The sequence below is a fragment of the Staurois parvus genome, unplaced genomic scaffold (assembly GCF_062004578.1).
Source record: "Staurois parvus isolate SC_StPar_1 unplaced genomic scaffold, SC_StPar_1.0 ptg000018l, whole genome shotgun sequence".
NCBI classification, from domain to species: Eukaryota; Metazoa; Chordata; class Amphibia; order Anura; family Ranidae; genus Staurois; species Staurois parvus.
Genome location: NW_028317814.1, coordinates 24,481,487 through 24,496,115, shown reverse-complemented (window position 1 = coordinate 24,496,115; position 14,629 = coordinate 24,481,487). Strand labels below are relative to the sequence as shown.

At 41.3% G+C, this 14,629-nt stretch overlaps 1 protein-coding gene across 1 annotated transcript in view; it reads left to right on the top strand.

The window, feature by feature from the left end:
• ECI1 (enoyl-CoA delta isomerase 1) overlaps positions 1–12,363 on the top strand; it is a 28,386-nt gene extending 16,023 nt beyond the window's left edge. Inside the window, exons 4-7 of the mRNA XM_089683317.1 lie at positions 1,785–1,931; positions 3,966–4,087; positions 7,279–7,457; positions 11,880–12,363. Of these exons, the coding sequence (XP_089539443.1) occupies positions 1,785–1,931; positions 3,966–4,087; positions 7,279–7,457; positions 11,880–12,046 (615 nt within the window). The 3' untranslated portion in view covers positions 12,047–12,363. The remainder of the gene's footprint in view (positions 1–1,784; positions 1,932–3,965; positions 4,088–7,278; positions 7,458–11,879) is intronic.
• The last annotated feature ends 2,266 nt before the right edge of the window (positions 12,364–14,629 follow it).

The window sequence follows — 14,629 nt, the reverse complement described above, 5'->3', positions numbered from 1 at the left end:
TCAGCGCTGTACATTACAAAGGGGGACAGAACATGTGACAGAACAATACCAATACAATGCAAAACATGAGGGGATCGAGGGCCCTGCTCTTTCGAGCTTACAATCTAGGAGTTGCTCTATATTGCCTGGCTTTGAGTGGTGCTACAAGTTTGACAAGTCACTGTCATACAGACACACACACTAGGACAAATCTGGGGGGGAAGCAATTTACCCATCCAGGATATATATACACACTCTATGATGTCCTTGGTAAAAACTGAATCTAGCACTGTGGTGCTGCAAGACTTTTGGCAGGCACCCTGCCCATTCCCCAGTACGCTTAAAGAATATGTAAATCCTCACCTTTAAAACCACACATTCAGTTTAAAATAGAAATGAAAGGCAATCTGTTAAGCTTTTTTCCTGTGTTTTGGAAGTGTACACATGCCCTCTGTTCTCAGCTGCATAAGGAGCTCAGGGAAGAAAGACAGCAGCACACTGATCTTCCCAGTGAATGGCTGTACAGGGGGTGGGGGGGTGTGTCAATACAGGCCTGATCATTAGATTAGCTCCCAGAACAGCCAGAAAACTGACCACGCCGTGTTCTCCTGTCTAGTATGGTCAGTTTTTAATAGAAAAGCAGATGGACTGGCAGGAACACCAAGGATTTCACACAAAGGAAGCAATGCAAAGAGAACCAGTTACTTGTTCATGCATGTTTATGGTACATCCAACACAACAAATACTTTTCTCCTGCGCTAGGAAAAGACTCAGTAGACCCAATAGGAATGTTCTGGAATTTTCTGGAATATGCACTGCTTGCTGCTCTCAACAGACCGGGGTGGTCCAAATACACTGGATGCAAATGGAGAAACAGAAAAAGGGCGCACCGATCTAGTGCATTATCGTTTAAAATATTTATTGAAGAAACAAAGTAAGTATTATACTTCCAATAGACATAAAAACGCAGGCATGTCAAACTGAACAAGATGTATGATCCAAACAACATCTGAGTCCATATGATGGAACCCTGGATGACCAACTGGCTAACGCGTTTCGAGGACAGGGCTTTGAGGAAGAGGTTGTCCTTGAAACGCATTAGCCAGTTGGTCATCCAGGGTTCCATCTTATGGACGCAGATGTTGTTTGGATCATACATCTTGTTCAGTTTGACATGCCTGTGTTTTTATGTCTGTTGTGAGTATGATACTTTGTTTCTTCAATAAATATTTTAAACGATAATGCTCTAGGTCGGTGCGCCCTTTTTCTGTTTCATGTTTATGGTACAGCAGGCACATATCAGAAATATGAAATGTTGTGTTTATATAATCTTTTAACCAAAGACCTCTGTACGGCATTTTGTACTGGAGGGGAGCGGCTAATTTGTAGCCCTATTACTGGGTTCTCTGAACTATAAGAAGTGCTTTGAAAGCCAGGCTTTAATCCACAGCGTTATGATGGCTACACAGGAGCATAGCTGTTACACAATGTGAATGTTTTCTGTACATTTCTGTACGGTTCCTTTGTATAAAGAGTAGTCCGTTATATACACAGACGTTTAGAGAGCGATATCAGCATGTTGAAATTTTTTGTTCATAAAGTGGAACAAACCAGAGGTGACCCAGCACTGCATATGACTGTACATGAAGCATGTGCATATTGGGTTAAGGAGGCCAGGTTTACATGTTCCTAACGTGTAAAATAAGCAGTTCATTAACAAAGACAATCACATTTTTTGTCTACCTTTTTATTCTTTTACCTTGAGATTCTTTGAGTGCCTTATCATGTTTATGTTCTGTTTCCAGGCTTCTCCGCATATTTTTTCTGCTGGGCTGGACATCACAGAGATGTGTGGAAAGAGTGCTGAGCACTATGCAGCTTTCTGGAGGGCTGTGCAGGAGATGTGGCTGAAACTGTTCGGATCCAATATGGTGATAATCGCAGCTGTCAATGCAAGTGTTTCCTGTTCTTCTATTGGAAAACCCCTTTAATTTTAACTTTATTGTATTTTAGGTACATTTTAGGTACATCTTTCATCAAGAAATTATAAACTGCAAAATATCAAAAATTCCACATTTCTTAGTTTGTTTTGAGAAGTCTCAGAGCAGTTAAAAAGGTTTGTCTTGGGTTTTGGCAAAATATAGATTCTTATTTTCCTGGGGATGACCATTCCGTTTCCCTTCTAGAAGATCAAGTCCACAATTGAAGTGGGTTCCAGTGAGCTGCACAACATGCAGCAGAAGCTCAAATTTCAAGAGGTGCATTATAGCACATCCATTTTGAATGGGCTACCTAATGCAGGGTGCCACAATGCACACCTGCTGCACTCAGGTGTTAGCAGTCATTAGTAAGCAACACATAGTTCAGAGGTTAGTAGTAAGTAACTCGGAGGTCAGTAGTATGTAACACAGAGGTCCATAGTAATTATGGCAGAGTTCAGGGGTTAGTAGTAACAGAATGCAGGTGTAAGTAACAGAGTTCAGAGGTCAGTAGTATGTAATGAAGAGTTCAGAGATTAGTTGTAACAAATGCAGAGTTCAGAGGTAAATGGTAATTAAAGCAAAGAGTTCAGAGGTCACTTCTAGGTAATGCAGACTGCAGGGGTTGGTAGCAGGGGCGGACTGACAACTCATGGGGTCCCCGGGCAACAGGGGATCATGGGGCCCCTGTGTCCTTGCCCAAACTCAAAAAAGCCTATGAAAAAGGTACCAGGGGCATCTCATGGGGCCCCCTACTGACCCCGGGCCCTTGGGCAGTGCCCGAGTTTCCAGATGGTCAGTCCGCCCTAGTTGGTAGTAAGTAATGCAAAGTGCAGAAGTGAAGAATAAGTAATGCAGAGGTCGCTAGTATGTAACGCAGAGGTCGCTAGTATGTAACGCAGAGGTCGCTAGTATGTAACGCAGAGGTCGCTAGTATGTAACGCAGAGGTCGCTAGTATGTAACGCAGAGGTCGCTAGTATGTAACGCAGAGTTCAGAGGTCAGTAGTATGTAACGCAGAGGTCAGTAGTATGTAACGCAGAGGTCAGTAGTATGTAACGCAGAGTTCAGAGGTCAGTAGTATGTAATGCAGAGGTCGCTAGTATGTAATGCAGAGTTCAGAGGTCAGTAGTATGTAATGCAGAGGTCTCTAGTATGTAATGCAGAGTTCAGAGGTCAGTAGTATGTAATGCAGAGGTCGCTAGTATGTAATGCAGAGTTCAGAGGTCAGTAGTATGTAATGCAGAGGTCGCTAGTATGTAACACGGAGTTCAGAGGTCAATAGTAAGTAATGCAGAGTGCATTCTGTTGTTGCTTTTTACTGCTGCTTACAAAATTAAATCTAATTGGATTTCAAGAGCTTCCTAATTGTATTCTGCAGCCCCAGCCATTAACTGTTTCCTGATTTTAGGAAGCTGCCACTCTAATGCAGAATAAATGCTGATAACTCAGTTGTACCTGCTGTGTGGCAGATACATACACATGCATCTGCATTGTAAAGAGCAGAAAACGGATGATCTCTCTTACAACACTTGTCAGCCCGGAACTTAGGACCTGCCATTACAGCCAGCACCCTAATGCCCACCTGTGATTCCTGTCCTCTGCCCTTTTACGCAGTTCCAGATGGCAGGCACCTACTCTGCAGCTCGTGTGTCCCTTCCCCTGGCCCTCCAAACTCTCCCATCTCTGCTTTAACACAGCTGTGTCTAGTGGTTTGACAGGGCCATGCCTCATACTGCTCACTGATTGACGGCAGCCCTCTAGTTCCTGGAGTCCGTCCTTACCCCTAGCTTAGGACTTTCTCAGCTCTGATGCAAGAGGCAACATGGCAAAGTCACAATCTACCTGCCAGGTGGCCACAATCGACAGGTTGCTGACACCAGATCTAGACATATAAAGGACAGAATCCTAAAAAAAAGTATTAAATATTCATGACATCCACAGTGACCGCACAGAAAAGTTAGTTGTTTCACATCCTCCTTTTCTTTTTTTTTTTTTTCCTACATAGGGTTCCAGTCCCGCTGGAGGGTGCCTTATGGCCTTGTGCTGTGATTACAGGATCATGGCAGACAGCCCAAAGTACAGCATTGGCCTGAATGAGACCCAGCTGGGCATAGTAGCTCCCTTCTGGTAATGTAGAAAAAAACCGACATAGTCTATTTGCGTTTCTTCTTCCTTCACTTCTTTTCCAGCTGATCAACCGTCAAGGTGTGCCAGAAATTCTACCTAACCCTTTGTTCACATAATTAACAGGTGTGCTTGTACTCTGTGGATCATTGTGTTTCGCTATGAGGCAAACAATTATTTCATTCTTTAGTCTGCATACTAAATAGCTTCAGAAAATGCATTGATGAACAAAAGTTTTCCACTTATAGGGCTCATACAATATGCCTAGTGTAAAAAACACATTTTCCTGTGGATGGGGAGATGCAGGTTGAGTCCACAATTGACCATAGAAGAAAAGGGCTGTATGCTGTTGTACTTGTTTAACCGCTTACCGACCATGTGACTTATGAGTACAGCGGCAGAGTGGCTCTCCTGCACTAGATCAGGTATCTAATACATGATCCAGCTCTTCCAGGTAGAGGGCATGTGCGCTGTGCTACCCGGCTGTGCTGTGTTTAGGCTCAGCACAAGCCGATCAGCAGGTCCCAGCTAGTGATCGGACATTGATGCTTCTTACCCATGCATGTGCGTACAGAGTCATATCCTGAATGCAACACTTGTGCTTACGCTGGATATTTTATGCCTAGTTATGTCCATGCGCATGTGGCCTTAGCAAGAAAACAGAAAACCCCATGCATGAATAGGCAAGTTGGCAAGTGGTTGGGTTACCATTAAAGTGGGATCTAGCATCATATATATTTTCTCACAAATACATGCATGCTATGTATAGTGTAACATAACACTTGCCGATATTTATTACCTTTCATCAAGATCACAGTATTTCCCTGACAATGTCTTTATCTGCTGTGGTCTTTATGAGCACAGGTTCATCCATCATTTACGGTTAACTGCTACTTTCTGGACTGATGCTGGCTCAAAGATGACATAATTATGTTAATCCTGTGGCCTGTGTAGTTTTTGGCTATGTTTACAAATGCCTGACCGAGATCAGGCTATGCTGCAGCCTCTCACACTGGGATTTTCTATAAAAGTCAGTCTGATCACTGGGGGAGGAGACTGAGGAAATACCTCCTCCTGCCTGCAGCAGGATAATGATAACTTTGCAGACAAAGTCACTGACTGGAGTTGAAAGGCTGCTTATGAATGATAAAAGGTGGAGCTTTAAAAAAAAAAAAAAAAACACGTACACGTCCAAATATATATTTGGACATAAGCACAATTTTCTTACTAAAATATCAAAAATGTGCCGCGCTCCACTCAAAATTGCAACAAACTAAAAACATAAGTGCAAAAATTTAAATGTACCAAACTGTTGATTTGGCCACTCCTAATGTTGCTGCTATCTCTCTGATGGATTTGTTTCATTTTTGAAACCTTACAATGGCCTGTTTCACTTGCATGGAAAGCTCCTTTGAACGCATGATGTAGGTTCAGAGCAATAGACTCCAATGCAAATACCACACTTAGAATCAACTCCAGACCTTTTACCTGCTTAATTGATGAAGACATAATGGAGTAGCCCACACTTGGCCATGAAACCGCTTTTGATTCAATGTTCCAATTACTTTTGGTCCCTTAAAAAAGGGGGATGGCTATTCTTAAGAGCTGCAATTCCTAAACCCTTCCTCCAATTTGGATGTACATACCCTCAAATTAAACCTGAGAGTGTGCACTTTCAGCCCATATCCATTATATAACGATAGCTTGAGTATGTTTTGGTAAATATGTGAAAAAACAAAAATTGTGCCGGAGTCCAAATATATATGGACCTAACTGTATGTATGTATATATGTATGTATATATGTATGTATGTATGTATGTATGTATGTATATATATATATATATATATATATATATATAGTGTGTGTGTATAATCTCCTAGATTGTAAGCTCCAAGGATCAGGGCCCTCCTAACCCTCTTGTATTGAACTGTATTGTTTCTGTATTGTCTCCTGTTATATTGTAAAGCGCTGAGCAAACTGGCGCTAAATAAATCCTGTATAATAATAATAATGTGTGTATATACACACACACACATTATTATTATTATACAGGATTTATATAGCACCAACAGTTTGCTCAGCGCTTTACAATATAACGGGAGACAATACAGCAAAAGTACAAGAGGGTTAGGAGGGCCCTGATCCTTGGAGCTTGCAATCTAAGAGAATATATATATATATATATATATATATAACCTGTATGTTGTTACATGTCAGTAATTTATTCATGCAGATTTGTAAAGTTATTGAAAGGTCCTCTTTGATTACCTTGGCATAGCACTAAAACAGGTATTCTGTGAGTGGCTCAGCAGTGTTAATGAGCTGATCTCCAGCATGAAACAGCTAAGAAGAGGAGAATTATTCCTCATTCTGCAGCAGTATGAGTTCATTATAACCTATGAAAGGAACATGTGCGGGAAGTCAGATATGATGTAGAGTAAACTGAGGTAGGTTAAAACATACATATGAATACTATACAAGTGTCTAATGCTGTTTTTTCTACGTTTTGGATAGAGTGGGTAAGGGTTAGAACCTCTCTTATGATTTATTGCTATCCATTTCACTTTTGGAGAGACGCTATCTTCCCCAACTTCCTGTAAGGTCAACAGGACAGCAATAAAACCTGACAGAGGTTCTTATTCTACTTAGAATGGGACTTTTTTACTGCCTTTTCACCTTTACTTCCAATCTGTGATCATTTGGAAAGTTGGGGGAGCTTTTCCCAACAGCAATAAAAACCCTTCCCCACTATCCAGATTCACGCCACTGTAATCTCATTTCAGGATTTTGGTTCCTTTGTCTGGTGTCTAAGTACTGATTTCATGTAGGCCGTTATAAACTTTGTAGAAGTGTTGAAGAAGTACATGACAATCTTTAGTCCGCTACATATCTGCTGCTTTGTGGCTCTGAAAGAAATGGGTTTCTGTGGCTGGAGTTGGCCGAGACCAAAAAAGGCTTTGTTAGTGTTCGTGTTCCTACAACTGGCAGTTTTTACCCTGAGAGGAATTCATTTTTAAAACAGAACATTAGTCTGTAGTATGTTGTACTCGTGTTAAATTTGCTTTTGAATGCAACCAGTGTGCTTAATTTACAGCTTTGTATATAATGTGCACGTTTTCATTTAATTCATTTTAACAAGTGCGTCATATAGACGTGTAACTGTTCCTGAGCAAGTCTTTGCATCCTTTTCAGGTTCAAGGACACAATGACACACATTGTAGGGAGCCGTGTGACAGAGCAATCCCTCCAGCTGGGACAAATGTATCCTGCCCCCGCAGCTCTTAAAATCGGTCTTGTGGATCAGTTAGTTCCAGAGGATAAGGTACAGAGCACTGCAGCTACCGTCATGGCTCAATGGCTGTCTGTCCCAGGTAAGAACACTACGTGGAAATCCTAGCAGAGTCCAAGAACCCCACCTGCAGAATTAGATGCCTTTCTATTGCATCTTAAAGTTTTATAAGTATGGAAAGTGTATCAAAGCTATTAAATATACCATACATGTATGAGAACTGTTTCACCAGCTAAACTATTTTTAAAAATATGTACAGTTTTGTGATCTGGGCTTGCTTTCGAGACAGCAGGTCTAGGTCCATAACTGCCTTTTATAAAGACCACATCCCCAGGTTGCTGACTGAACAGTGAAAGGAGAAGCGGCACATGGATAAAATCATCCCTCTATGCATTCTGCTTTCTCCTCCTGTCAGTATATTTCCTGCCAGCTGTTCATTGTACATGGGCAGAACTTGAATGGTTCAGAGTGCTGGCTCAGCCTCTCCCAGTCTGAATGCTACTGTATGGAGGATTACTTTTTTTTTTTTTTTTTTTAAGTGTTCTTGCATGGCAAGACCACTTACTGTTATCTCACATATATATTCTTATTATTTACCACCCTAACTCCTCCCACAGTTTTTAAACTACATAGACAGTAATATACGGAAACGTGCAGATTGTTCCCGATTGGTGTGCTATTACTTTGTGGAACGTTTCGCTGAATGGTTCACAAAATATTGGCGTTTTTGTGGTGAAATTGGTCCCATAGGAATGAATGGCGGAATGTTCAAAACTAGAGTGGGAGCTGAAAAATCAGGACATGATTTCTAAACTGTCATCACTCCCTCATTTTCAAGCCCACCTACACACGTTCAGCTATCCTTGCTGCCACTAAAAATGTCCACGGCTAAGCCAAAGTCCTGATAGTTTTCACAATATGACCATTTGTTTGCAACTCACGCCGCCCATTGACTTTCATTGAAACTGTACTCTAGCCACCTCAAATTTGAAGGGCAATTTCTAAACTGCGACTGTGCCTTCATTTTTAATATTTCAGAGACATACTATGCATCAAAATGTAGGTCTGGGTCTTGTGAGTCTAAAAATATAAAGCTCTTTGGTGTAGGATTTATAATTTTTAAACTACAAAGGTTTGAAGATGGCAACCGCCAGTGAAGTGAGCAAGTTGGAGCAGTTTGTTTTTAACCGCTCTTCTCTGCCCTTGCTGTAGAGTGAGTTGCCATAGGAACCCAGGTGTGTGAGCAGGCAGCAGAGTGACAAAAGCTAGAGTGTGAGCTGAAAAATAAAAGTTGAAATGCATTTCTCACTCTATCAAGCTTGCCATGTGCACTTTTTAAATTTGATCAATCAGTTGGTTAGTGTAATGTTTACTATCTTTACTCACTCCAAACACTCCATAAAGTTACTCTGCCCACTCCAACCTTTTCACAGTTACTCCAGCCACTCCAACGACACAACAGTTACTCCGCCCACTCCACCCAGGTACTCCGCCCACTCCAGTTGTAGACTACTGGTGGAGGCAAGAACACTTCACACAATTTCCCCAGAAATTGCAGCTTTTCTAGTTTTAAATTATTTCTGATTGGTGTTCAGTTTTAAAGTGCATCCTTCAAATTATTTTATAGATGCACCTTAGACGTAACTATTTAATAGGCCAAAACTTACTGCTGCACTGAAGTCACTTGCAGCATAGACTGGGGTGCTGTTATCCCTTCTTGTCCTGGGTGGGTCTCAGAAGAAAGTACATCTATTATTGCTGAACCTTTATAAGGGTTAAACAGTAAATGTAGCAGTAAATGGCAAGTCTGACTGTGTCCCAAAAGGCTCACAGAGAAGCACCTAATCCATGGAGACAGATAATAGTTTGTTTACAAAAAAATAAAACCTCTATAAAATGTGGAATGCAGAAAGTCCCTGCTGCAAGAATATAATATTGTTACTGTAACTTGAATAGGAGCTAAAAGTTACATTTGTTACATAAAGGGGAACTATCATATCTATTTTAGTATGCACTTGTTTTACGTCTTATTGGGAAGTTTACCGGAGAGTCATTTTTATGCTCTTACATGCTACAAAAATCTGTTTTTTTATATGCTCTGTTTTCATGTTTATTTATCCTACACAAATCAATAGGCTCTCACTCTAGTAGGTAACTCTCTGTGAAGAGCGTATAAAATCAGCAGTATACCAAAATCCCTGAACTGCTCTCCTAGCTGGGAAGTGCAGATTGCTTAAGCTGGCCATAGATGGATCCAGTCTTGGCCGATTCAGCAGGGACTGGCCGAGATTGCATCCATGTATGGTCAGGCTAGTTGTACTGAAGTTCGACTTTAGTACAACCAACCTGTCAGATTTTTTTCATGCTATCACAAACAATAGCACTGCAGGAGGAATTCCTCCATCAACACTGACTGTGTTAATGGTGGAATCAAGCACTTTTCTATCCTTCTACCTGTGGTGTTGTTTATTTTATGGGCTGCTTTATGTATTCAGCAAGTATGGTTGTCCTATATATGTTTTTAAAAACCGAAATAATCAGTTTAAAACCTCACATAAGGATAAAATAGTCTACTTTAAAAGGAGCCTAAATTGAGAGAATCACAGAGGCTACCATTGCTGATCTCTTCTTTTGTAAAATAATAGTTGCCTGGCTGTCGTACTCTCCTTATTGCTTTGAGTCACTGACCCAGAATAAAACTGGCCATAGATGGCTAGCTGATCAAACAAAAATAGACGGATTCTCTCATCCACACATTTGAGGTCATTGAAGGAATATTCCCCACTGCGCAATTGTATTCTGACAACAGGGACTCCTCTGCTGTCAGAATACACAGATCAGTGCTGCAGCCAATTGGCTGCAAGCCGCTGATCAAGTGAAATATTTTCAACATTCCCATTCAATGTTTTCAGGAAATGTTGATTATGTGATGTTTTCAGGAAGCTACTGTATATACAGCACCTTGCCAGCCCCTCCCACCAGTCATGATCTGCCTGCATTACATAGAGACCAAAATAAGATCCGTAATGAAAACGGAAAGGTTTTAATTACTTACCAACCGCACACTGTAAATTAACTGCTACAGTGCGGGTCAGCTCCGCAGAATCACGTATATATACATGATTCTGCTTTTTCGGGTAAGGGACACGCCATCCCACCCAGTCGGGCTGTCATTTGCTCCCTTACAAGCCAATCACTGGGTCCCGGGACCTGACGATCAGCGAAGCAAATGACAGGAGAGAGATTGGTGTATGTAAACAACACAGATATCTCTCCTGTCAGCAGGGATGTTGTGGTATTTTATCTCCCTGCAAAGCAGGGAATAAAAACCAGCACATCCCCTAGTAAAACACCATACAGTACATAGTGCCCTTAGTAAAGCAGCACACAGTTAACTCTTTGATCGCTTCAGATGTTAACTCCTTCCTGACCTGTGTCATTAGTACAGTGAAGGTGCTTTTTTATTAGCACTGATCACTGTATTAGTGTCACTGGAGGTGTCAGTGGCAGTTATTCAGTTCCCACCCAGTGTCTGAGTCCGAATGCAGCTGCACTATCATTGTCCCGCTAGAAGTCACTGATCACTGCCATTACTAGTATTGAAAAAATAAATTCTAGTATCTATACCATAGTGTACAGATGCTATAATTTTTACGCAAACCAATTAATATACACTTGTTGGGATTTTTTTTTACCAAAGGAATGTAGCAGCATACATCTTGACTTAAATTTATGAAGACATTTTTTATTTTATTGGATATGTTTTATAGCTAAAAGTAAAAAATATATCTTTTTTTTTTTCAAAATTTTCGGTCTTTTTTCGTTTATAACCCAGCGGTGATCAATTACCACCAAAGGAAAGCTCTGTTTGTCTGAAAAAAAGATATAAAGTTAATTTATATTTGTAAGTTCAGTTGTCAGTTAAAATAACGCAATGGCGTATAGTAAAATATGGCCTGGTCATGAAGGGGGTAAATCTTCTGGAGGGCAAGTGGTTAATTTTAAAAAATGTCATTAGCATGTTATTGGGAGGGAAAGGAGGAACAAGGGGAGGCAGACTAAACTTAAGCTGTAAAACCACTTTTGCCAGTTCATCCTGTACAATGGACATAAAGAGCTAGAAGAAGGTATATGTCCCCAAACAGACACAAAGAGAAAAAGATCTGACCAGGGGCGGACTGACAACTCATGGGGCCCCTGGGCAATAGGGGATCATAGGGCCCCTGTGTCCTTGCCCAAACTCAAAAAAGCCTATGAAAAAGGTACCAGGGGCATCTCATGGGGACCCCGGGCCCTCGTGCGGTGCCCCAATTTTCAAATGGTCAGTCCACCCCTGGATCTAACTGACATTCTGGCTTTTTCTTCACTTAGTCCAAAATGATAAAGATACTTTTTGACTGGGTTTCCGCTATGAAGGCTATAGATTGTGATTTGAATACACTTATCAAAGAGTATTGCCATAGATGATGCAATGAAATATATATATATTTTTTTTCTTTTACAGATCATGCCCGTCAGATCACCAAGTCTATGATACGTAAGCCTATCATAGACAGGCTAGTCAAACAGCGAGAGGCCGATATCAATAATTTTGTCAGCTTCATCTCCAAGGAATCCATCCAGAAGTCTTTGCTAGTCTACATGGAAAGGTTGAGGCAGAAGAAGCAGTAACCTGCCGAGTAGATGTTGAAATATATAAGAAAAGCCATAAACTACTGTAAATCACAAAGCCTCTAGTATTAATGAAGATGGGATTTGGACTTGTGTGGTGATGTGGAGAAAGCTCTGATGAGCGTGCCTTTACAGCTGCCTTTGTACATTCTCAATGTTCTTCCTAAACTGATTACAGATCTGCAGGTGTATTGCAAGGTAGCTAAGTATTTGTATAGATTTTTTCCTAATCGGATGGTAATTGAAATTCAGTCCATGTTTTCTTTTCACCAACCAACTTTTCACCAATAAAATATTTTGTGAAGAAACTTCAAAAAGTTTACTGTGGTAAATGTGTGTGTATATTATGATAGTCACTTTATTGCTGAAACCTGTGCTCCGCAAATAATGCCTAAATACAAGAGACATGTTGAACCTTCGTCTCTGTGTTCTTTGTGTATTTCTTCCAGATCTATGCAGTATTTTAGTGTTTTAAACCAGTGTTGGTTATCCCTCTTGACTCCAGGGCTGCAAATGTAGCCCCTGACATTACCATAGTACTGCACATGACCAGTGGTGTATTTAGGTTTTGTGCTGCCCTAGGCAGCACAAAAATCGGGTGCTCCCCGATAAAGAAAACCTGACATTGTCCAACAACATCCTTCCCACCCCCCACCTGAAAGAGCCTTCCACCACCCTCCCCCGGCGACAAAAATATTCACCTTCACAGCTCCGGACACCCCCAGGAACAGGAGTCAAGCTCTGCATACACCATCAAGCAGCCCACAATTTCTCTCGGATCCCACCTGGTCCCCATGCCACATGTGTCTCTTCTTCCATCCCTTCTTGGGGGCGGTGCTGCCCCCTGAAAAATGCAGCCCTAGGCAAATGCCTTGTTTGCCTTCTGGTAAATACACCCCTGCACATGACACACAGTGAGGCCTCATTCGTACCATACGTGCAGAAAAACTGATGGAAACTGATGTGCGGATTTCACTTGCAGAGACATCAGTTTTCATGAGCACTTCACTGAGTTTTATACTCGTTGCAGATTCCGGTGCAGAAAAAATCTGCATGTGATATTAGTGTTGTGTGAACATGGAAATTGATTTGGTTGTGTCCTTGCAGAATGCGTGTAGAAAAACTGACGTCTCTGCACCATGCTGTGACTGAGCCCTTAATGTAAGGCCACAAAATTTTCAGTCATGCAACAGGAAACCATCAAAGACTAAGGCCATCCTACAAGTGCTGGTTAATGACTGCAAACATGCTATAGGGGTTGTTGGAGACTTTACAAATCAATGCTTCCACATTTGTGCTTCCTATAACTTCCTTAACAATTATTTGTGCCACATTTAATATTTCTCTCGGTAAAGATCAGAAGGGGAAAAAATAAAAAGTTGAAAAGGTTGGGTAACACAGAAAATGTAAGAAAGGGGAGGAGAGAAAAGCATGTGGATTTCAAATCCCCATATCTGTGAAGCAGCTTTCAGTTATGTGACTGCATGGGATCAGTGCAGGTAGGTTTCCAGCAGTGCTCCGGTATGAACTCATGTTATGACAGCACAGTAGCTAAATGGTTAGCACTTCCGCCTGGCAGTACTAGAGTCGTTGGTTTGAATCCCAACCACGGCCACCTGCCTGGAGTTTGCATGTTCTCCCTGTGCCTGCGTGGGTTTCCTCCGGGTACTCTGGTTTCCTCCAACACTCCAAAGACCTGCAGGTAGGTTAATTGGCTCCTGTCTAAATTGGCCCTAGTATGTGTATGTATGAATGTGAGTTAGAGTCCTTAGATTGTACACCCCTTGAGGGTTAGGGACTGATGTGAATGTACAATGTGTGTGTGTATATTTGTGTGTATGTATATATTTATATATATATTAGTGTGTGTATATGTAAAGCGCTGCGTAAATTGACGGCACTATATATAAGTACCTGAAATAAATAAATAAATGACAAGCCTGGGTTCACACAGCAGCGGTGGGGAAACCGCATGCGATTCAGACAGGAATGGCCTGTTCAAATTGCATGCAATTCTTTGCAGTGCAATTGGCACCCATTCATTTTGTAGAGATGCAAATTGCAGCGTAAAGTATCGGTACTTTGTATCGGCGAGTACTTGACCGAAACTATCAATACTCGTCGATTTAAAAAAAAAAAAAAAAGTATCGGTGCATCACTAGTTTGCACACCTTTTTGTTTTGATGAAACTGGAATGTATTTATATGGAACAAAATATACAAACGTCTTACAGTTTTTTCCCCAGCCTGTGCAGAAAAGTTTGTTCTCTGCCTTGTTCTCTGTGTGGAAGCAGTGGTCTCTCTATAGAGGTCTGAAACCTCCTTCTACAGACTCAACTATACTGATTGCATTTCTACTCATGCTGTAGCTGATTTCTAAAGAAAATCAACTGTAAGACTTTGCACAACAGATAAACTCTTAGTCATGGTGCACCCAGTATTTGCGTAAGGCAAATGGATTGATGATAATGCACCAAATAATTCTCTAAGGCAGCCCATAGATTATGCAATTTTCTTTCCTTCCACCACAAGTTCCACACAGTCAGTGCTGATGGGGGGAACCCTCCCACAGCGCTATTGTGTT